This window comes from Elephas maximus, chromosome 1, assembly GCF_024166365.1.
Source record: "Elephas maximus indicus isolate mEleMax1 chromosome 1, mEleMax1 primary haplotype, whole genome shotgun sequence".
In the NCBI taxonomy this organism is placed as follows: Eukaryota; Metazoa; Chordata; class Mammalia; order Proboscidea; family Elephantidae; genus Elephas; species Elephas maximus.
In genome coordinates, this window is record NC_064819.1 from 66738479 (window position 1) to 66763445 (window position 24967).

General features: G+C 38.4%; 1 protein-coding gene across 2 annotated transcripts in view; it reads left to right on the forward strand.

Annotated features, from left to right (window-relative positions):
• The window catches only part of CDKAL1 (CDK5 regulatory subunit associated protein 1 like 1), a 794624-nt gene that overhangs the window by 267442 nt on the left and 502215 nt on the right, over positions 1-24967 (forward strand). For both annotated transcript variants that reach the window (XM_049876026.1, XM_049876110.1), the window contains one exon: positions 223-343. In XM_049876026.1, the coding sequence (XP_049731983.1) occupies positions 223-343 (121 nt within the window). The remainder of the gene's footprint in view (positions 1-222; positions 344-24967) is intronic.

Sequence of the window (24967 nt, forward strand, 5' to 3'; positions counted from 1 at the left end):
TATGAGCAGTGCACTTTTGGCTGTAGGATTCAAGCACAGCTGTTTTTTTTTTTCCTGTTGATAGTGTTTCAGAGACTCAAATGTTTGTGCATTTCTGGGTTATTTTTTGTTTGTTTCATAAATAAAAAAGTTAAATGCAAACATTAGCACATTTGTTGAAAGCAGTAAATTAAAGTGAAGTGCAGCTCATCCTAATGTGTATTTGTGTGTTTTGTTTTGAAGGTCACTCTGTGAGACTGCTGGGTCAGAAAAAGGATAATGGAAAACGGTTGGGGGGAGCACGACTGGATTTGCCAAAGATTAGGAAGAACCCACTAATAGAAATCATTTCCATCAATACTGGGTAAGCATCTCTCAAACTTGCTCGTATAATACAGTAAAACCTGTGAAAGCTGGAACTTGTGTAAGGCAGAAACCTGTCAGAGAAAGAAAAGTCAAATATTTTCCACTAATAGAGGACAATAGAAAGGTGGTAAGACCTGTCTAAGGCAAAGAACTTGTGATATCCAGAATGACGGTAGTCATGTGGAGTTCTGGCTCTCGCAGATTTCAGTGTATTCAGTATACTCCATGAATGAAAAAAAAAAATTTTTTTTCCCGAACATGTGAAATGGACAAGTTGTTGAATATTTTCTTGGAGGAAAAAAAAAAAAAAAAAAACTCTAAAGCAGTTGAATGCAGATAGTCCTTGATTTATGGTGGAATTCCATTCCCTCAACTCCTTCATAAGCCGGTCTTGACATAAGCTTAATACTTCTTTTTTTTTTTTTTTTTTTCAGTTTTCGTTATTATTGCCTTTTATTATCAGTATCTTTATAAATCTGACCTTTGTCTTTGGGGGTTGGAATCATTACATATAAACTTAAAGATATATTTTAATACATACATACATAAATACACATCATAAAAATTTACTTCGACAATGGAATTAACAACTGATGCTTCTGATGGTAGGAAATGCTTAATACATTCACGCTGTAGGCCTGGTCTACAGTGAAGTCAGCGTCAGTGCCGTAACAACACAGTCAGGGTCATGATAGCTGCTGGGACTAACTTCATTGTAGCCCAGGCAATAGCTTACTAAATGGCAATGTTTTGAACAGTAAATCATAACACTGAACATCTTTGAGTGAATGTCTGAGAGTAACAGCAGCAAAATTACATGCTGCAACATTGTATATAATACATATTACTAAGCAGAAAATGTACAAAAAATACAAACAAAAAAAAACATACGGTAGTTGAGTGCTGTTTGTCATAACTTCAATATGTCTTAAGTTGGGGACTACCTTCATAGCTGCGTCCAGAATGTCTCCTGTATGTAAATTACATGTATATTTGCAGTAAGGTTTTATGTCTTTGATTAATTTTATTTTTACTTGTCATTTTTGGTAGTAAACATGGATTTTATTTTCTAACTATGCCCTTGATTGAAATGTTTTTGGAGTATTTTATTTTTGGGGATGGTTAGCACACTCATCATCCTCCACTGTTTTTTCAATAAGGTCATAGTAAATGTTGCCCAAGATAATAACTGTGCTTTGATTATTAACTCTCTAAAATGCGTATTTTAAAGTATTACTCTTGGAAAAAAGTGTCGTGACTGAATATTAAGTACTCTTTTAATCTTACTGCCGTGGTCCGAAGCCTTGATTATAAACTCTGGCATAATCATTGATAATTTGTTTTATTGAATTTGGTTTCTTTAAATTATGGCTCCTTCTGGAAAATGATGTGAATATGGAGCTTGAGGAGAAAAGTTACTTTTTTCCCATTTTATGTTATTGTAATCTGAAAACTTGGTGAGGCTAAGGCCTTCTATTCCTTAAGTCACAGTGTGATTCCCTACTCACCCATGCAACCACCTTCATCTCCCACAGGTTTAAATTGTCCTGTTCCTTTTTTACTTCATCTTCTTTCTCTTTTTAAAAAATTGTTTTCCTTTTTTTTTTTTCTTTTGTGCTGTTCCCCATTGAGGAACAGCTCAAAGAATGAACTTATCTTTCCTTCTCGATCATCTGTCTACTTTTCTCCAAGCTAGTGCTTTCATTTCTTCCTGCACTGTTGTAGCTACCTTGCCACTGGTCATCTTTTCTCTAGTCTCATTACCACCTGGTTCATCCAGCACACTGTTGCTAAAGACCAGAGAAAGTTAGAAAGACATTTGGCTTTTTGCTCAAAGCCCCACGGGATGCTATTTAGTTAACTTGGTGGACTTGTCATGGACCAAGATCTGTCCTTGAGGGTTGAACATTCAGAAACCTGGACTCATCTACCTCAGAAACTAGTGATTGAATTAGGATGTATTAACCCTGAGAAGTGGAATTGTCACCTTGACTGGAGTATGTAGCTTATTCTCTCTCTGTAGCCTGATTAAATTAGAAATGTAAGGCTGTTTGCTGTTCCCTCTGTCTTGGTTATTTCTGCCCTACCCCTAGATACTGCATTTTTTTTCCCCTCAATTCCTTCAAGTTATTACCTTTTCAGTAACGTCCTCCCTGATTATCCTATTTAAAATTGTAGCATTCCTACTTCCCTGTCCTCCTCATTTGCTTTATTTTTCTCTGTGGTGCTTACCAGTGTTTATATTTTTTTTGTCTCCATGAGGTAAACGTGTAGGCTCCACAGCGGCAGGAAATTTTTATTGTTTGGTTTACCTTTGTATCTCCAGTACACAGAAGAACTGTACAGTAGGGATTTAATAAATACTTAAGCATCAAGTGAATGCATCATTGAGTTTTATACAGGTAGTCCCCGACTTATGACATATTTGAGTTATGATGAACTGCACTTATAACCGTCCTTTTTTTTTCCATACATCTTATCCTTAGCAATATATACTACATACAGTGTTGCAGCATGTAATTTGCCGATGTTATCATTCTCATGCCAACCCCTAAAGACAAATAAAGGTGAGGTTTATAAAGATACTGATAATAAAAGGTAATAATAATGAAAATTTAAGAAAATAAATGAGGTATTCTACTTACATCAAGACTGACTTATGACAGAGTCATTGGAATGGAACCCTGTAGTATGTTGGGAACTACCAATAATTTAAAAAATTTAATGAGATTATGCTCAGTTATCTTCACAGTACAGATGGCCTTGCCAATTAGGAAAAAATACTTGGAATTTGCTGACTGAGACACTCTCTTTTCTCATCAGTGCCTTTGGAAGGGCAAAGTCAAAATGTGTCTGAGAGTCTCATTTTTTGTACATGCAGGACTGGTGAACACCCTTTTGGCTAGACACATTCCTTTAAATATATTAATATTTCAGTCAGGGTCTGTCCGGACCTATTAGATTAGGATGCATTAGGTCTCTTCAAGGAGGCTTTGAGCTACTTTTGATGTATTGAGTGTTGGTTTTAAATGTTTATTTTCAAAGGTGTTTTCTTTTTCTAGTCTCCACGTATTTCTCCATTTGCCACTTCCCACCTTTCACTCCAGTATTCAGCCATACTGAACTACTCAAAATTCTCAAACTCAGCGTGGTTCTCTGTCCTTACTCCAGGCCTCCATGCATGCTGTCCTATTTCCGTGGCATGCCTTATGCCTTCCCATTTACCTTGTTGTTAATCCCTGTGTACTCAGTCATGTGCCCTTTTCTCCGGGTGGTCGCTATATACCGCCCCACCCCCCAATTGTGTATCCACGATACTTTCTATTTATACCGATGATGGTACTTCTCAGACTACAGAATTTATATTTTCCACTAAATTGTAAGCTTTTTGAGTGCTGAAAGTATTTCAATTATCATTATATTATTATTGCCTAATTCAATGTGTGGTACAAAGTAAATACTCAGTCAATATTTATTGAATAAATGCTCTATTTTAAAGCCGTTTAATACTTTTGTTGCCATACATGTTTTAAAAATTTCCTTTAGATAACCATTTTAAGTAGTATTAAGCTAGAAGTATTTATGTATACTATTTGCATTTCCCTTCTCATGGATTTGGTGTTTCTTAAAATGAGGCACCACTATAAAATGTTTAAAGCTCATTGGATGTTTGCTGTCTGTCCCTCATCCTTTCACATCTGCTCACATTTTAGAGCTGACCCTTAGGAAATGAGTTAATGGAGTCCCTGGGTTGTACATGTGGTTAATGCACTCATTTGCTATCTGAAATGTTGGAGGTTCAAGTCCACCTAAGAGCACCTTGGAAGAAAGGACTGGCTATCTATTTTTGAGAAATCAGCCAGTAACATACACTATAGAGCACAGTTTCACTCTGAAACATGTGTAGTCCCCATCTGTTGGAATTGACTAGATGGCGACTGGTAAATAAATTAGCAGATATGCTTTTGATATTAAGAGAATTCAGTCCGTGTTGTCTCTAACCGAAATGTGAATTTCTGACCTCTCTGCTAGTAACCATTTTCCTGAATCAGTCACAACTTTATCACTTGTTTTCAGATGAAAGCATCCCTGTGATATCTGTCAACAGTATTACGCTATCACATCTTAGCTTGCGTTCCATTTTTTTTTTTTTTACTGCCTTCAGTGGAGCTCCTTACTTATTTTCACATACATTTAAATGTTTTAAAAACAGTTAAATCCAAAATTATTTCTTTCAGTAGAGAATTATCCTTCCGATCAAAGTCCTAACACTTTTCAAAGTTTGATTGTTTTCAAACTAAATATGGAGATAGAAGGTTTATAGAAATTTTCCGTTTTGCATTTAGGAAAAGGGCCCAATTTGCAATAAGTTTTATTACATGTATTAGTAAATTATCAAAGTTACCATTATACTTTGCAAAGTTGTTATGCTCTGTTACATTTTTCAACTTGAAATGTGAAAGGAGTGTAGTTAGTTCTTTTAGCTGAAGAAGTTAAGAATTTCAGACCATGCTAAGTTTTACATAAGCTAGGAGGTCTACTTCTTTGATCACAATGTGCCTTTGCTACTAGTTTTTTTTTTTTTTAATTAAAGTATAGAAAATAGTTTTTATAAGAATATATTTTGTTTCTTATATAACATGTGTCTTTTATGTTTATACCTTATGTTTAATTATTCATCTTTATCTGTTGACTATATAAATCTTAGTCAGTGGGTTCGTTGATCCAATTTAAAGTGCTTTTCTTGTTTTTTTTTGCAGTGAATTGCTTAGCAGCCACTTGTCTGATATAACTCTTGTTTCTACAGTTTCCCCCACGTGGCAGGGGCTCCCTTTGGAGGAAATGAACATGACTAGGCACATGTTTGTCTTTATGGTGCTGATACGACAGCCATGGACATAACTGAAAACCAGGCGGGAGTAAAGTTAATAATTGCTGATCTTCATTCAGTGCTTAACAGACACAATTCTAAGAAATGTAGATCGTTTCCTGTATATAATCCTCACAACCGTCTTAGGAGGTTGCTTTAGAGATGAGGAAATTAAAGCTCAGAGAGGTTAAATGACTTCCCAGGGTCATGCAGCTAGTAAGTGACTGAGTCTGGCTTTAGAGTCTGATGTTTTCACAGGTTCAGAGAAGTGAGGGACCCTATCCAGTGTGGTCAGCAGAGGGAGAATAATCTTTGCTCCTAGTGTCATTTGAAATGGGCCGCAAAAGACAAGTCCGAGTTTTGATAACTGTATATGGAGGGTATTTATTTTTATTGCTGCCATAAAAACGTACACAAACTTGACGGCTTGAAACAATACACATTTGTCTAAATTTACTAAAAAATCATGGTGTCCGCAGGCCTGTGCTCCTTCCTGGAGGCTCTAGGGGAGATTCATTTTCCTTGTTTTTATCAGCTCCTGGAAACTCCCACACTGTTTGGCTTATGGCCTTTTCCTCCATCTTCAAAGTCAACAACGTTGCATCTCTTTGTGCCTCTCTTCCGTGTTCACATCTGCCTCTGCCTTGCTCTTCCATTCTTAAGAACCCTTGTAATTACAGTGGGCCCACCTGGATAATCCAGGATAATCTCCCTATTTTAAAGCCAGCTGAATCCATCTGCAACCTTGATTTCTCTTTCCCATGTAACCCAGTAAATTCACAGATTCTGGAGATTAAGATATGGACATCTCTGGGAGGCCATTATTCTGTCTACCACAGGAGGTTGGAAGAGGAAATTGTAGGTGGAGAGAAAAGAATAAACAAAGGCATAGGAGTGGGACCATGTAAGTTGCCTAATGAAGAATATAATTTTCTCCAGTTTATCTGGAGTTTCTGGCATACACAGGAAGAGTAGGATAAATTATATTTTCTTTCAAGAATCTAATTGCACCGAGATGAGAAATTATACTCAATTCAGTTGCTAAGAGGTACGGAGAGCCATTAAAGTTCAGGAGCAAAGGTGAGAAATAATCATAGCTGGCATTAGGAGGATTATTCTGATGCCAGCTGTAATGTGGGTTGGTGTGGGAAGATAGATAGATGCAAGGAGGCTTTTATAGTAACCTAGCCGGGAAGGAATGAGGGCTTGAGTGGTGGTTTTGGCAAGGGAAAGCAAGGATGGCAGAGCTATGCTGCAGTTAAGAATGTGGGCTTTGGAGTCATCATACACTGGTGGTGTTACTTGTAACCATAGATTTGGGAGTTCTGAAGAAAGGTGAGAGATTAGAAATGCAAGGCTAGAAAGAGTCTTTAGTTGAAGGAGTGAAAGTCAATGAGGTCATTGAAAGAGACAGTGATCTATGCCTGCGTATAGGTAATAGGAGAAGGCAGAGGAACCATATACATAACAGAAGTAGTCACAGGTGAAGGTGTCAAGGATATGGAATGTTAAATACCATGAAATGCTTCAGCCAGATAAAGAGAAATAACATTGGGGGAAATTAGAAATCAGGTTAGAAATCAGTAAGTTTTGCTAAGGGAACATTACTCTTATGAGTAGGTTGGCCATAAAGTAACAGAGATGGTCTTTAGAGAATAGAAAGATTTTTCTGAGCTTGTTTAGAGGCAGAAGAATAAGAAATATATTGACAGGAGAAACTATTTGAATAGGATCTTAAGATGGGATCAGGAACACAGATGGAAAGGTAATCCTTGGAAAGGAAGAGGGACTTTTTTTTTTTTTTTTTTTTTGCTTCCTTAGAGACTAAGGACTAAAGGACAGTGCTACCTTAGCAATAGAACTAAAGAAAAAGTATAAAACATATCAGTTTGTTTTTCATAAAGGTCTTGACTAATTTAGAGAAAGTAGTTCAACTTCTTGATGTTATCAGGTAAAATGAGGGTGGAGCATTTTGGTATTATGTCCCTTTATGTTTTATTTAATCTAGCACAGTCTCTTTTTTATGACACTGGCTTGAGATAGGGCCACTTCTCCAGTAGAATACCCCACCTTCTGGACTTGGCTGTTTCTTTTTTGGCTTTTGTTTTTGGTGACGGTGGTTACTGAGCTGTTACTCTATCCTATGTATTTTCTGTAAACTGGAAGCTATATCTAAACATGATAGATTCTAATTAAATATTTGACCAGAAGTAATCAAATTTCTGAGGTGAAGATAGGAAATTTGAAGATTCATGTCAGAGTACTTCATTCTCCTCATTAAATTAGTGGGGTGAGGTCATGGTTCTGAAGCATAACAGAGTAGGGTATGCTTGGATATTTGTGTAGAGCAAAAAAATTAACCCAGTACTAAGTTAAATAATAGGGAGTCTGCGTGTGCTTAAACAATAGAAGTGAGCCAGTGTTGAAAAGCTCAGTTTTTGTGAGAGGACCCCATTTGTGTGATTGACTTATTTTTTTTCTAGCAATGGAAATGGAGTGGAGACAATAGTAGGGTACAGGGTAACACGGGGACAAAACACAGAAAATTAGAAATTGAGGCATAAAGGAAAATCTGTTCTTTTTGCCTTCTCCATCACTCTTACAGTGATCGTTTATGACAACCCCTTGGTAATTTTTGTTCTTCCAGAGCCACAAGTTGGATGCTGCTTAGCAGTTCTGATATAAGTAAAGTTATTTTTCAGATTCCTCCTGTCAGATTATCTCTGGTCTGAAGGTTTGAATTTCTCCCTCAGGCTAAATACATCTTAGAAAACACTGTCTGACCCTGTAGTCCTGTACTGATATTTCTTTCTCTTTCAAGTTTGTCATGTCATTCTCTGTTATTCACCGTCTGTCAGACATAAAATGATGGACTATGAGAACCTTTAAGGGGAATCTAATTTTCTTTGAGATTGCTTACTTGAACGTATTATCATTTTTTAAAAAGTATTTGTTAAAGTCTCATGAAAAATTTTCTGGAAATTATTTGCTTCAGTGTTTCTGTGTATCAGCTATTTGTAACCTTTTCTGGCATGAACCTATGTACTTTTTTTCCCCCCTATAATAGGGTCCAGCTTTGGAAAGACTAACTACGATATTTTTGCTTTTGTTCCGTAATGTCCAGAATTTATTATCAGTCCCTGTTTGGATAGGAGATACGTTAAAAAAAAAAAAAAAAAAAAAATCCAGCTGCCCTTCAGTTGATTCTGACTCATGGTGACCCCATGTGTGTCAGAGTAGAGCTGTGCACTATAGGGTTTTTTTTTTTTTTTACTTCATTTCTTCTTTCTTTTAATTTTACTTTAGATGAAGGTTTACAGAACAAACTAGCTTCTCACTAAACAGTTAGTATGCATGTTGTTCGTGACATTGGTTACCGTGACTTGTCAACACTCTCCCTTCTTGACCTTGGGTTCCCGATTACCAGCTTTCCTGTCTCCTCCTGCCTTCCAATCCTTGCCCCTGGGCTGGTGTGCGCCTTTAGTCTTGTTTTGTTTTACAGCCTGTCTAATCTTTGGCTGAAGTGTGAACCTTGGGAGAGACTTCATTACTGAGCTTAAAGTGTGCCCGGGGGCCATACTCTCAGGGTTTCTCTAGTCTCTGTCAGGCCAGTAAGTAGTCTTTTTTTGTGAGTCAGAATTTTGTTCCACATTTTTCTCTAGCTCTGTCTGAGACCCTCTATTGTGATCCCTGTCAGAGCAGTTGGTGGTGGGAGCCGGGCACCATCTAGTTGTGCTGGACTCAGTCTGGTGGAGGCTGTGGTAGTTGTGGTCCATTAGTCCTTTGGATTTATCTTTCCCTTGTGTCTCTGATTTTCTTCATTCTTCCTTGCTCCCAAACAGGTGAGACCAGTGGAGTATCTTAGATAGCCACTCTTAAGCTTTTAAGACCCCAGATGCTACTCACTGAAGTAGAATGTAGAGTGTTTTCTTTTTAAACCATATTATGCCAGTTAAGCTAGATGTTGCCAGTGGCCATCAGCCCAGCAATTGGGTTGCTCAGGGAGTTTGGGTGTGCCTGTGGAGCTTCCATGACCTTGCCTTGGACAAGTTGTGCTGGCTTCCCCAGTATTGTATACTGTCTTACCCTTCAACAAAGCTCTATAGGGTTTTTAATGACTGAGTTTTAATTTACTTTTTTTTGTAAGTAGATCGCCAGGCCTTTCTTCCAAGGTACCTCTGGATGGACTCAAACCACCAACCTTTCAGTTAGCAACTGAACAGTTCCGGCGTTTGTGCATCTAGGGACTCCTTCTAGATATATGAATGTTCTGTAAATATTTGAAAGGACAATAATGCAATTTTATTCCATATTAATGAATTTGTTTTTAGAGAAATATAGTTATTACTAAAAACATTTTATTAGTTTTCTGATTGTAATTGTTAAAAGAAGAAAGAGTAATAAATAGATATAGTAATGATGCATTTGCAAGTATAATTATTATGCCCTTGTCACATTATCAGGTATTTTGTTAGGCATTCTGATACATACAGAGATAAATAAGCATTTCCAATGTCACCATGTCAGTAATGTCAGCTGAAATAATGCAGAACACTCAGCCAATAACTCTAGTATAAGGAAGATTTGGATCTCGTTCTGTTCTATGTACTGAGTAATACTTCTAGGTTCAAGCCCAACTGTCTTGTAGGGGTGAGAGTACACACAGCAGTGACTTCTTGGACCTCCGAATTTTAGAGCTGTGAAGGGCTCAGATGCCCTCTAACTGCCCTTCTCTAGAGAGGCAGTGACAACCACAGAGTAAGGTAAAAAAATCTCCTTGGCTTGTGTCATCAAACAAGCCTGCCTCAAATGCTACCTTTTTATGTTAGTTTCAAACTCTGCACACATGGGGCTGCCTTGATTTGCATGTAACTCGATGGCAGCTAATAACAACAACTGAGGTGAATAACCTCTTAGAATCAATCTATTCCTTTCTAACATGGGCATAATGCTGTCTCCTGTATGTGTAGCCTGATGCATTATGGGCACTTTAATAAGTTTTAAACCAAAAATCCATTGCTGTCAAGTTGATTCCAATTTATAGCTATCCTATAGGACAGAGTAGAACTGCCCCATAGGATTTCCAAAGCTAGAATCTTTAGGCGAGCAGACCATCACATTTTCCTCCTGCAGAGCGTCTGGTGGCTTTGAACTGCCAACCTTTTGGTTAGTAGCTAAGCACTTAACCACTGTGCCACTAGGGCTCCTTTAGTAAGTGTTTGTGCTCCTTAAAATCTGCTACTGTTCTCTCCTGTACTCTGAGGGCAGTGATGGTTGGTGGTAGAATTCTCTCCTTCCATGCAGGAGACCTGAGTTCAATTCCCACTCAGTGCTCCTCAAGTGCAGCTGCCATCATCTGTCAGTGGAGGCTTGCATGTTGTGATGCTGAATAGTTTCAGCTGTGCTTCAAGGCGAAGATGGACTAGGAAGAAGGACCTGGTGATCTGTTATCACAAATCAGCCTGTGAAAACCCTATGGATCATAACATTCATAATCCATTGTATGAGGGGTTGCTGTGAATTGCAGCTAAAACAATATCCTGTACTCTTCCAGCATTCTTCAAGACCCCTTCTTCCCTTCTCCTGTTCTCCCCATCCTTTGGAATATTTAGGCGAGAAAGCTGCTAGGAGTAGAATATAAGGGCAGGACTTTTTTCCTTTTTTTAAAATCATTGTTTCTTTAATCCCCTATATCACCCTTTCAGTTGTAAATGAATATTTAGCACATAAAGTTTTAAAACTTTTTTTTTTTATCCTAGTCTCTGCTGTACCTTCTAGCACAGTTCCTGTTCATGGATTTTACGCCATAAATATTTGTTAAGAATTCAGGGACAGCAGTGTTACTTAAATACAGACATTTTTTTTCTGCTTGAGTAATTACTTCTTCCTTGGTGAAGCTTTGTACAAAAAAGAATACGGGAATTTCTATTATGAGTGAAGTGAAACTTAAACAATTAAATGTGTGAACTTGAAATGTTTATTGCAGTTTTGAATTTGTTAGCACAGCTTTACTCTTTTACCGAAAATCTAGTTGTCATGAAATTTTTAGTTTTTTTGATATCTTCAGTGAAATCCCCAAATACCTTATTTTCATTTAAATACTGTAGAAATGAAACTGAAAAGTAATGCTTATGTTTAGCATGTTTTAAAGCTGTGTTTGGGAAAGATTCATAGGAACAGTGGATGGCACTCTTAGCTCATACCTGTGAAGTAATTATTGTTAAGTTGCAGAACTTTAAAATTCTGGCTTAATCAGTGCTTTTAAAGGGAGCAGCTCGGTTGAACAGCCTAGGCAGTATTAGCATGGGATTTAATCTTCAATTATGTAAATTCTTTTTTATGTCATCATTGTTTCATATAAACTTTGAAATGAATATCTAACTTCCTTAGTCGCTAATATAAAGACATGACTGATTTTTAAAAATCATTGCAAATTCTGGCATATCATATTATATGATAACCACTGTTCAAATTAAAAAGTGTATTAAAAATACTCAAATTTTGGTACACCATTAAAGAAGTCATAGTTTAAAGTTGCTGTCGTTGTTGTTAGTTGGTTTTCATTGAGTTGATTCTGACTCATAGTGATCCCACGAGTGCAGAGCAGAACTGCTGTGTAGGGTTTACAAGGCTGTGACCTTTCAGAAGCAGATAGCCAGGCCTGTCTCCCAAGGCACCTGTGGGAGGGTTTGAACCATCAGCCTTTCAGCTAGTAGTCAAGAGTTTAACAGTACGCGTCACCCAGGGACTTCAGTTTAAAGTTAGTTGAATAGAGTTGGTTAGTTCATTTGACTGTATGGTGAGGATGTGCATCAATTATAACTCATAGATCATTTTACGGTGTAGAAAGTATTATATTTGGGATTTAAAAAAATCAGCTTATTTATTTCATGTATGAATGGCTTTTATATTTGCTCTTTAAGAACACTAAAGAGCCTGGATATTCATTTACTCAACAAATGGGTTTGAACATTTATTCAGTGCTGACGCTATAAAAATGAGTTAATTTGGTGACTACCCTTGAACATTCCCATAAACTAAGGCAATGAAGCAAGCACAAAACAATTAAATTATAATATAATATTTTAAGTCCAATAATACAGAAATGGGCAAAGTTATCTTAGGACCATGATGGATTCTTTGGATGAATTAGAGATGGCTTCTATGGAAAGTGCTGTTTGGCTGTATTTATTTTGTAGGTGGGTTCAAAGGCAATTTAAGTAGAGGAAATAAAAGCCCATCAACAGTGGTATAGAATTATGAAATTCTTGTACCAAGAATGAAGAGTGAGTCAATGTGGCAGTGATTTGAATAAGGGAATTCTAAGAGATGAGGTTAGACAGGTAGATTAAGATTGGCTGGGTTCAAATTTTGGCCCCATCATTTCATCATTTTTTGTGTGGCATTGTGTAAGTTATTCAGCCCCTTTAGAGGTCTAAATAAAATGGGGATCATAATAGTGCTATTTTTAGAATTAAAAGAAGTCATCTATTAAAAGTAATTAACACAATTCCTGGCAATTAGTCTGTTCAATGTAATTAATATTAAATTTATTATTAGCACAACTATACGGAAGATGAATCGCAGACGTAATCAGGTTGTGTTCTGCTTAAGGCCACAGAGCTAGTAAGTGGCAGTGTCTTGACTTGAACCACATCTTCTGACCAGTTTTTTTCCCCAGTAAACCCCAGGTGGGTGGTGCACTCTACTACTAGGTAAAAATTTGATGGCTCAAACCCACCCAGAGGCACTTCCGAAGGCAGTCCAGGGATCTGCTTCCAAAACGTCACTTCCTTGAAAGTCCTATGGAGCAGGTCTACTCTGCACGCACGGGGTTGCCATGAGTCAGGCTCGGCTCAACAGCAACAACAGTGTCCTTCCAGCCCAATTCTGTATCCTTGGCAGTAGCATCAGGGCTCGTTTTTATGTGGTAATGTGGTATATTTTTCTATGTCGTTGTCTTTTTAGGTGAGGAGTATGTTCCAAATATGTTAAACACCTCTTTTAAAACCTCATGTGCATTATTATGGAATTAATTACAGACCATTTCAAAATATATTTTTTGTATGAAATCATTAATCTCACAGGCAAATAGTTTTAGGAACGCCAAGACTTAAAATAATTTCACTTTAAGGTTAATTAGATTAAATGTAATATAACTAATTTAGAGAGAGATAAAAGATGAAAGGCTTGCATTTAAATTCAAGCTTGCTTGAGACTGGTGGGAACAAATTTGGGTCAGTGTCTTTGGTATTAAGATTTTAGTTAAGAGTAGATATGAATGACCTCACATGAAAAGGAGGATGCACTCTCACTTTTTCACTATGTAAAACATATTATTTGTGATTCCATATTTAGGCTTATATACCTCTTTGATGTCTTGAGCCCTGGTGGTGCAGTGGTTAAGAGCATGGCTGCTAACTAAAAGGTCAGCAGTTTGAACCCACCAGCCACTCCTTGGAAACTCTACGGGGCAGTTCTACTCTGTTCTATAGGGTTGCCATGAATCGGAAACGACTCAATGGCTTTGGAGCTGGGATATATGTTTTGGGGCCCAGATGAGGAAGTGACTTTTTCCCAAACCTTTCAGGCACAGTAAGATCATATAGGAAGAACTGTCCACTAACACAAAGAGGAAAAACCATCTGAAGGGTCATATTTGTGACAAGAAAATTTAGACTATATTTCTATTGTATTGTGACAGCTGCCTCTTGAGATATACTGAGTTTACCAAATGAAATGGAATTTGAGTTTCCTGTTGTGGTTGTGGAATCCCTGTGTGGTGCAAATGCTTAACAACCTGCTCAGCTGCTAACCAGTAGGTTGGACGTTCAAGTCCACCTGTTGGCACCTTGGGTGGCCTGGCATCTACTTCTGAAAAATCAGCTATTGAAAACCCTGTGGAACACAGTTCTGCTCTGACACACATGGGGTCTCCATGAGTTGGAGTCCACTGGACAGCAACTGGTTTTTCTGGTATTATGATGTTATTTAAAGGATGGGGCTACTAAATCATACTGAGTTAGAGTTGTTTCTTGTACCCCCCGTCTTCTTGTCTTTTTTAACCTGTACTTGAGCTTGGCTCCATGAAAGTGAGTTGTGCTTGGAAAAGCACAGTGGGAATGGGTGATTGGGTCATTATTGTGGCCACCATCTTCCAGTTTTCCTGTGCCCCAAGAAAACTTGTTTTCCTGCCCTCTGAGGAGGAGAAGGGGCTAAAACAAAACAAAACCCTCAAACCAGTGTAGCCCAACTTTAATTAAGTATAATTGGATACACATGCGATTGTGGGTTAATGTCTGTCAGCTTTTTCCAATACAAAAATAATATAGACCCCGTATTTATTTCTGAAACCACTCTGCTTTTATTTTACTACAGCTCAGCGTGGTAGCACCATTTGTTTTATTTTTCCTAACCCTGACAAAGCAGAATGTTTTGTTTGGCTTTCAGAAAAGGCAATAGTGCGTGTAGTTAAGACCTCATTTACTTTATCTGATGAAGTAGTCTCTGAGGAATGTCCATCTTTCTGTACATTTGCTAAGGAAACTGGGTTTAAGGCAAGGTCGTTTTTAAAACTCCTGGTTTCTGTTTTTAAACTATGTATGTATGTGGCTTTGTGATTTCTAATTAATATTTCTGTGGTGCTTTTATGGCTATCCTGAAAATGAGGATTAATTGTGAGAGATAATGTGGCTTTAAGAAGATCTGTATACCTTGTGAAATGTGTTTTATGTATTGTTCTGTTACTGCTCCTGAGGCAAACATAAACTGTCTGAAATGGGATTTTTTTTAGGTTTTTCTCCTCAACCACTTCCTCTTGCTCCTCTCTGTTGCTCCCCCTTCCCCATACATCAATATAGGTGTATGAGAATAAGGTGTACAAGGAAGGGTATATTTATTTAGGACCCTTCCGTGTAACAGGAAGATACCCCCATTAAAGATTGTTGGCATTTGTTCATTAGTTTGTTCATAAATTCATTCGTTCATTCTTTACTCATTCATTCTTTTATTCAAGAAGTTTTTGCAGAACTATAGAGTAAAATATTTTCAGCATGTCAGCTAGTAGCCAGAGGTCTAACTACAAAAAATAGCACATAGGGCAGTTAGTGTTAAATTGCTGAATGATCTCTCACAGCTGGCGATAGAAATTGTGATGGCTGGTAGAAACTGATTGGCACCCAGCCTCAAACAAGGATGCCCAGGTAGTGGCATCCTACCTGCCTCCCCCTCGCCCCACTTAGGCTTCTGCTCAGTAGCACAGTCTTTGGTAACTGACCACTATGGAGAATTCAGTCACCACTGTCACTTAATTGTTCTCCTTTGGAATTCTTTCTGCCCCATGGTTGTTTGAATGTTGATTCTCTGCTTACTCTGTCAAAAAAACCAAAAAGCCTGTAATATCACTTCCAAAGAGTAGAATTTTTAACGCCCTGTTTTGCCTCCTCCATCTTCTTTCTCATTCTTATTTCCACTATTGGTTTATTTTTTATTTTTTTTGCTTTCCTACCTCAATTCTCAATTATATACAAAGTAAGAGGCAGAGCAACAGAAATAAAGATGCTGACAGCAGCCTGATGCTGACACATTGACAGTTTGGTAAAAGAGATGTCTATCCATTTCACAAGGAGCCATGGTGGCATAGTGGTTAAGCACTTGGATGCTAACTGGAAGGTTGGTGGTAGTCTGCTTCCGTTAAGATTTATAGCTTTGGAAACCCTGTGGGGCAGTTCTAGTCTGTCCTACAGGGTCACTATGAGTCGGAATAGACTCAATGGCGGTGGGTTTGGTTTTTTGTTATCCATTTGTTGCGTGCCCCTGGGGAGACAGTGGGAGCTGAGGTTCCTCTACTGCTGAAAGCAAATTTGATTGATGTTATTGTGATGCCTCACTGTGGCTTCGTGGTGGTTGGCATAATGAAAAACCACCCAAATTGGCTTTCACTTACGTATTTTGCTTTTCACAATTATTTGTCAAAATGATCCATTTTCTTAATTTTACCGTATCTTTGTCATTTAAATATCCTATATTGGAATGTAACTGGCATAATTTTATACTCCATTAAATTTAAATTCTTTTGTTCAATTTTTAGGAGTTAAAGATGGAGGAAAGAGAAACGTAGATTTTTCAGAGTTTGGTCCTTTTAAGAAAATTTACTATCTTATTTTCACATACTGCATTTTTGCACAAATGACTAGTGCTGTCTGCAGTTCTTTGCCTCGTGCCGCCCCCCACCACCAGGAGGCATCCTCAAAAAGGCACTATGCTAATTTTGCTTCACAGCAACAGGTAAAACAAAACACCTGGCATAGCAGTACCTACAAAAATACCTTGCAGTGGGGGGAGGGCGCAACTGGCAAGCAAATGCAGAAGGTGTGTGTTATTTGAGTAAAAAACACGGCATTCTAGTTCAGAAGCCACCTTTGATTAGGACTCATATCTAGAATATTTTTCTGATATACTTCACAAATGCTTAATTGAAGCAACATCAGTATGACTCGCCTAATTTCTTAGTTTCTGTTCTTTATCCAGAACTGCTTTTCTCAGACCTTAATGGTTCTTCCACTTAGAAACCTCTCAGTCCTAGACTACTTTAATTAATTGATCCTTTCATATCCATATTTTCTGTTTTGTCACATCGTGCAGTCTCTGTATCTTCTCTTTTAAATTTGTTCCATTGCTATTGTTCCATCTTCTATATCTACTTTTTCTTTAGCGTGTTCTTTCTTATTCATAGTCCTTTTGTAGCTACCTTCCAGCTTCAAAAACCATTTCATAAACAGTGGAGAGGCATTCCCATAAACAAAACAAAACCCATTGCTGTGGAGTCAATTCTGACGTATAACAACTCTATAGGACAGAGGAGAACTGCCCCATAGGGTTTCCAAGGCTGTAATCTTTATGGAAGGAGACTGTCACATCTTTCTCCTGCTGAGTGGGTTATGGGTTCGACCTGCCAACCCTTCAGTTAGCAGCCGAGCACTCAACCACTGTGCCATCAGGGCTCCTTGGAGAGGCATTAGACCCTGAGATTTGCTTTGGATTAGATTTACCCGATCTTACTGAATATTTTTAGAAAATAGAAATGTAAGATAAATTGATTCAGTCAAGAAGTCTGGGGTCTGCTCTTAGCTCCCTCTTTAGCTATGTGATCTCAAGAGGCTTAATTTCCTCAAGCCTCAGTTTCCCCATTTGTAGTATGGAAGAGTCAAATTTGATCTTTAAGGGCCCTTCCTACTCTAAAAGATGTGATACTGTTGAACTTCTGTGATCCAACTGTGAATTATACGGTACTGGTCTAAATCAGTGGCCTCCAAACCTTTTACCTGATCAGCAAGCAATTTTTGAACTCCTCCTAAAATATGTATGTTTGTATGTATGTATGTGTGTGTCCTATGATTGTGTTTGTACATGTATATAAATACATATTTTTGTTGCTGTTCTTTTGAAGTGTCTTTAATAACGTAACATAGAAGCATGGTTGAGAGTGTAGGTTTTGGCATTATGTAGACTAAGGTTTAAGTCTTGATTCTGTTACTTACTAGTGGTATGACCTTGGGTGGGTTGATTGATCACTCACAGCTCCGTTTCCTCATCAGTAAAATAAACCAAAAACCAGACCCGTTGCCGTTGAGTCGATTCTGACTCATAGTGACCCTATAGGACAGAGTAGAACTGCCCCATACGGTTTCCAGGGAGTGGATTCAAACTGCTGACCTTTTGGTTAGCAGCCGTAGCTCTTAACCACTATGCCACCAGGGTTTCCAGTAAAATAAAAGATATATCTTACTCAGGTAGTCATGAGAATTGAGTAAGATGTATAAATTTCTTTACACAGTGCTTGGCACATAATTTTCACTCTGTAAACACTGGTAATTATAATCAATTATGTGCCTTTTGGCATTTCCAGAGTTATCATGGACTGCTATTACCATTAAGATACTTTGATTACTAAAACATTTGGTTTTCGGTACCTCTAACTTGTTATTTTCTTCCCTTACTTACATTTGATACAAAATTATCAGGTGCTGTTTTTTTTTTAAGTTGGACCCTAGAAGAGCTTTTTTTTCTGAATTGAGATATATTGATAACAACAGCAGCCAAAAAGTCACTTTTGTTGCTAGAGTAACCATTCTCTTATGACTGTAAAAAAACAGACAAACCAAACCCGTTGCTGTCTAGTCGTTTCTGACTTATGGCAACCCTATAGGACAAAGTGGAACTGTCACATAGGGTTTCCAAGGAGCAGCTGGTGGATTTGAACTGCCAGCATTTTGTTTAGCAGCTGAACTCTTAACCACCGCACCACCAGAGCTCCTTATGACTGTAATACTTCATAAATTTACCGTTGACTTTTTATTGTCTGTCTGATCTGATGGTCTTAACTGCAGTTAACTTTGCCATATCTAACATATTTTTCTATCCTATTAGTAATATGCACAGATTTTGAAATATGTTTCATTAGGAGATAGTCATCGACGTGGAATTATTATGTCAAAAGTATGGGTCTTGGAATATAAATTCAAATTGCTTTCCAAACACTTCCACTTACAATGTTGACAATTAAGAGTACATATTTTGTTCCACCGTGAAGTCTACATTATTTTTCCCATTGAATAGAAACTGAGGGTTTATAACTGCCCAGAGCTCCATTTTCGTATACACGTAGCTAAAATTTTCAATCTCATTTATTGAATGTGATAGGCTGTATGTTGTTGTTGTTGTTAGGTGCTGCCGAGTCGGTTCTGACTCATAGTGACCCTATAGGACAAAGTAGGACTGACCCATAGGATTTCCAAGGAGTGGCTGGGGGATTCAAACTGCTGACCTTTTGGTTAGTAGCCAAGTTCTTAACCACTGTGCCAGCAGGACTCTAATAGGTTGTATAGCCTAGTGTTAAGAGCATCATTCTGGAGCCAAACTCCTTGGGTTCAAATCCTGGCTCTAGTGCTTACTTTGTGACCCTGAGCATGTTTCTTTATACTTTAGTTTTCTCATCTCTAAAATGGGACTAGTAATATCCATTTAATAGGGTTGTCGTGAAGATTAAGTTTTTATGCATGTGTTTTTAATGTAGAATAAGAACCGAAAACCGAACCTGCTGCTGTTGAGTTGATTTCAACTAATAGTGACCCTATAGGATAGAGTAGAACTGCCCCGTACGGTTTCCAAGCAGTGCCTGGTGGATTCGAACTGCTGAACTTTTGGTTAGCAGGTGTAGCTCTTAACCACTGTGCTACTAGGGTTTCCTAACATAAAATAGCTCCTGTCAAATAATAATTGTTACATAAGTGATTGCTATCATCATCATTAATTAATTTGTTATTATTATTTTTACCTCACTGTCATGGATTGAATTATGTCCCCCCAAAATACCTGTCAATTTGGCTAGGCCATGATTCCCAGTATTGTGTGATTGTCCACCATTTTGTCATCTGATGTGATTTTCCTGTGTGTTGTAAATCCACCTCTATAATGTTAATGAGGCAGGGTTAGAGGTGGTTATGTTAATGAGGCAGGACTCAATCTACAAGATTAGGTTGTGTTTTAAGCCAATCTCTTCTGAGATATAAAAGAGAGAAGCTAGCAGAGAGACGGGGACATCACACTGCCAAGAAAGCAGCGCCAGGAGCAGAGCGTGTACTTTGGACCCAAGGTTTTTGTGCAGAGAAGCTCCTAGACCAGGGGAAGATTGGTGACAAGGACCTTACTTAGAGCCAACAGAGAGAGAAGCCTACCCCTGGAGCTGATGCCCTGATTTTGGATTTCTAGCCTACTAGACTGAGAGAGGAAACCCTGGTGGCTTGGTGGTTAAATGCTACAGCTGCTAACCAAAAGGTCGGCAGTTCAAATCCACCAGGCGCTCCTTGGAAACAGTATGGGGCAGCTCTACTCTGTCCTATAGGGTCTCTATGAGTTGGAACCGACTCGATGGCAATGGGTATGGGTATGGGTAGACTGAGAGAATAAATTTCTTTTTCTTAAAGCCATCCTTCTGTGGTATTTCTGTTACAGCAGCCCTAGATGACTAAGACATTCATGTATAATGTTTGTTCTTTCTTTCTAAAACAGTATAGTCATTTTTGTTGTTGTTGTTGTTGTTGTTGTTGTTAGGTGCCATCTAGTCAATTCCGACTCATAGCGACCTTATGCACAGCAGAATGAAACACTTCCTGGTCCTGCGCCATCCTCAGAATTGTTGCTATGCTTGAGCCCATTGTTGCGGTCACTGTGTCAGTCCATCTCGCTCAGGGTCTTCCTATTTTTTTCTGACCCTGCACTTTACCAAGCATGATGTCCTTCTCCAGCGACTGATCCCTCCTGATAACATGTCCAAAGTATGTGAGATGTAGTTTGCCATCCTTGCTTCCAAGGAGCATGCTGGTTGTTCTTCCAAGACAGATTTGTTCTTTCTTTTGGCAGTCCACAGTATATTCAATATTCTTCACCAACACCACTATTCGAAAGTGTCATTTTTTTTTCGGTCTTCCTTATTCATTGTCCAGCTTTCATGTGCATATGAGGCAATTGAAAACACCATGGCTTGGGTCAGGCACACCTTGGTTTTCAAGGTGACATTTTTGCTTTTTCAACACTTTAAAGAGGTCTTTTGCAGGCATTTTGCCTAATGCAATGTGTCTTTTGATTTCTTGACTGCTGCTTCAATGGGTGTTCATTGTGGGTCCAAGTAAAATGAAAACCTTTACAACCTCAATCTTTTCTCCATTCATCATGGTGTTGCTTATTGATCCAGTTGTGAAGACTTTTGTTTTCTTTATGTTGAGGTGTAATCCACACTGAAAGCTGTGGTCTTTGATCTTCCTCAGTAAGTGGTTCAAGTCCTCTTCACTTGTGGAAAGCAAGGTTGTGTCATCTGCACTACGCAGGTTGTTAAGTTTTCCTTCAATCCTGATGCCCCTTCTTCTCGTATAGTCTAGCTTCTCAGATTATTTGCTCTACATACAGATTGAAGAGGCATGGTGAAATGATACAACTCTGACGCACACCTTTCCTGACTGTAAACCATGCAGTATCCCCTTGTTCTGTTTGAACTACTGCCTCTTTATCCATGTATAGATTCCTTATGAGTACAATTTAGTGTTCTGGAATTCCCATTCTCCACAACTTTATCCGTTAATTTGGTATGATCCACACAGTTGAATGACTTAGCATAGTCAATAAAACACAGGTAAACATCTTTCTGGTATTCTCTGCTTTCAGCCAGGATCCATCTAACATCAGCAATGATATCCCTGGTTCCATGTCCTCTTGCCCGAATTTCTGGCAGTTCGCTGTCGATATACTGCTGCAGCTGCTTTTGAATGATCTACAGAAAAATTTTGCTTGCATGTGATATTAATGATATTGTTCTATAATTTCCGCATTCAATTGGATAACCTTTCTCGGGAATATGCGTAAATATGGATCTCTTCCTGTCCGTTGGCCAGGTAGCTGTCTTGCAAATTTCTTGGCAAAGACCAAAGAGCACTTCCAGCAATGCATCCTATTGTTTCAACATCTCAATTGGTATTCTGTCAGTTCCAGGAGCTTTGTTGTTCACCAATGCCTTCAGTGCAGCTTGGACGTCTTCCTTCAGTACCATCAGTTCTTGATAATATGTTACCTCCTGAAATGGTTGAATGTCGAGCAGTTGTTTTTGGTATAGGGAGTCTGTGCATTCCTTTCATCTTCTTTGATGCTTCCTGTGTCATTTAATATTTTCCCCATAAAATCATTCAGTATTGTAACTTGGTGCTTGAGTTTTTTCTTCAGTTCTTTCATCTTGAAAAATGCTGAGCGTGTTCTTCCCTTTTGGTTTTCAATTTCTAGGTCTTTGCACATGTCATCATAATACTTTATTTTGCCTTCTCAAGCTGCCTTTTGAAATCTCCGTTCAGCTCTTTTACTGCATCATTTTTTCCTTTTGTAAGTTTTAGAGTCTCTTCTGACATCCATTTAAGCCTTTTCTTCCTCTCCTCTCATTTTAATAACTTCTTGTTTTCTTCATATATGATGTCCTTGATGTCATTCCGCAACTCGTCTGTTCTTCAGTCATTACAACACGTCAAATCTGTTCTTGAGATGGTCTCTAAATTCAGGTGGAATATACTCAAGGTTGTACTTTGGCTTTCCTTGACTTGTTCTAATTTTCTTCAGTTTCAGCTTGAACTCGCATATAAGTAATTGATGGTCTGATCTGCAGTCAGCCCCTGGCCTTGTTCTGACTGATGATATTGAGCTTTTCCATGGTCTCTTTCCACAGATGTAGTCGATTTGATTCCTGTGTATTCCATCTGGCAAGGTTCATGTGTACAGCACTGTTTACGTTGGTGAAAAAAAGATTATTTGCAATGAATAAGTCCTTGGTCTTGCAAAATTCAATCATGCGATCTTCAGTATCGTTTCTGTCACCAGGGCTGTATTTTCCAACTACTGATCCTTCTTCTTTGTTTCCAACTTTTACATTCTATTCACCAGTAATGATCAGCGCATCCTGGTCACATGTTCTATCAATTTCAAGCTACAGAAGTTTGTAAAAGCTTCAATTTTTTCATCTTTGGCATTAGTGGTTGGTGTGTAAATTTGAGTAATAGTCATATTAACTGCTCTTCCTTGTAGGCATATGAATATTATCCTGTCATTGATAGAATTGTACTTTAGGATAGATCTTGAAACGCTCTTTTTGACGATGAATGCAACACCATTTCTTTTCAAGTTGTCATTCCTGGCATAGTGGACCATATGATTGTCCAGTTCAAAATGGCCAATACCAGTCCATTCCAGCTCACTAATGCCTAGGATATCGATGTTTATGTGTTCCATTTTATTTTTGACAATTTCTGATTTTCTTAGATTCATACTTCATACATTCCAGGTTCTGATTATTAATGGATGTTTGCAGCTGTATCTTCTCATTTGGAGTTGTGCCATATCAGGAAATGAAGGTCCTGAAAGCTTGACTCCATCCGTGTCATTAAGGTCAACTCTACTTTGAGGAGGCAGCTCTTCCCCAGTCGCATTTTGAGTGCGTTCCAACCTGGGGGGCTCATCTTCCAGCACTATATCAGACAGTCTTCTGCTGCTGTTCATAAAGGTTTCACTGGCTAATTCTTTTCAGAAATAGGCCACTGGATCCTTTTCCCTACTCTGTCTTAGTCTGGAAGCTCAGCTGAAACTTGTCCTCCATGGGTGACCCTGCTGGTAATTGAATACTGGTGGCATAGTGTCATGGATTGAATTATGTTCCCTAAAAAATGTGTGTATCAATCTGGCTGGGCCATGATTCCCGGTATTGTGTGATTTTCCTGTATGTTGTAAATCCTGCCTCTATGATGTGAATGAGGGAGGATGGGCAGCAGTTGTGTTAGTGAGGCAGGACTCAATATACAAGGCTGGATTGCTCTTGAAGCGATCTCTTGAGATATAAAGGAGAAGTAAGCAAAGAGATGGGGGCAGGGGGTGGGGATGGGGGTGAGGGGGTGGACATGAGACCTCATAGGACCAGGAAAGCAATGCTGGGAGCAGAGTGCATCCTTTGGACCAGTATCCTTGCACAGAGATGCTCCTAGTCCAGGGAAAGACTGATGAGAAGGCCAACAGAGAGAGAAAGTCTTCCCCTAGAGCTGACACTCTGAATTCGGACTTCTAGCCTCCTTTACTGTGAGAAAATAAACTTCTCTTTGTTAAAGCCATCCACTTGTGGTGTTTCTCTTACAGCAGCACTAGATGACTAAGACACATAGCTCCCAGTGTGATAGCAACACAGAAGCCCCCACAATACGACAAACTGACAGACTGTGGAGGATAGGCATTTTTGGTTAATCTAATTTCTGAACCATTCAAAGGTTTGTTTGAGTGAATGAATAAAATGAATGAATGAATGAAAGTGTGTCTTGAACCATGTCTTTGACTCTTACATATTTATGGCATTTTTAAAAAAAGCCTCCTTGTTTTGGTGTAGTAGATGAGAAAGATCTAGTTGAATTTAGTATACCCTCTGTGAATGCATTGGTCCTTTGTTTTACATTCTTGCCAAATTGTTTGAATGAATAGTAATGTGATAGTTTACATAGTGAGCAGCAGTTTGATTTTAACTGTTAATGGGTTACATGGTTTAAGATCTTTTGTCAACTAATGAGAATGGTCTAAGGCCTTTTTTTTTTTTTTTCTTTTAAGGGATGGGATAAAAAATCCTTTTAATTAGGAATAGACTTTGCAAAATATTTAATAAGTTCCTTTATTATTTGTAGGCCCCTGGCCAAATACCAACTGCCCACATACTTTCTTAGTACAGATCTGTTCTTAGATAATTAAAAATCCCTTTGGCAGATTCGTACCCTAACATAGAGTCTTAGTTCCAGAAGGGATTTTAGAGATTTAAAATCTTCTTTTCGGAGATGATGAAACTGACTCCCAGAGGGCCTAACATCCCAAAGTTTGGTGGCCTGCGTATTCTACTCACTTTTACGAGATTTTGGTTTCTGACAAACAGGAAGGAACTACTCTGACAGGTGGTATGCCTTGATTTTCAGGATTTAGCAGTTGGTGGAAGGGTTATAGAAACCCTGGTGGCATAGTGGTTAAGTGCTACGGCTGCTAACCAGAGGTCGGCAGTTCAAATCCACCAGGAGCTCTGTGGAAACTCTATGGGGCAGTTCTACTCTGTCCTATAGGGTTGCTATGAGTTGAAATCGACTTGACAGCAAAGGGTTTTTGGTTTTTGGAAGGGATATAAACTTTTGTGGTCTGTGAGGT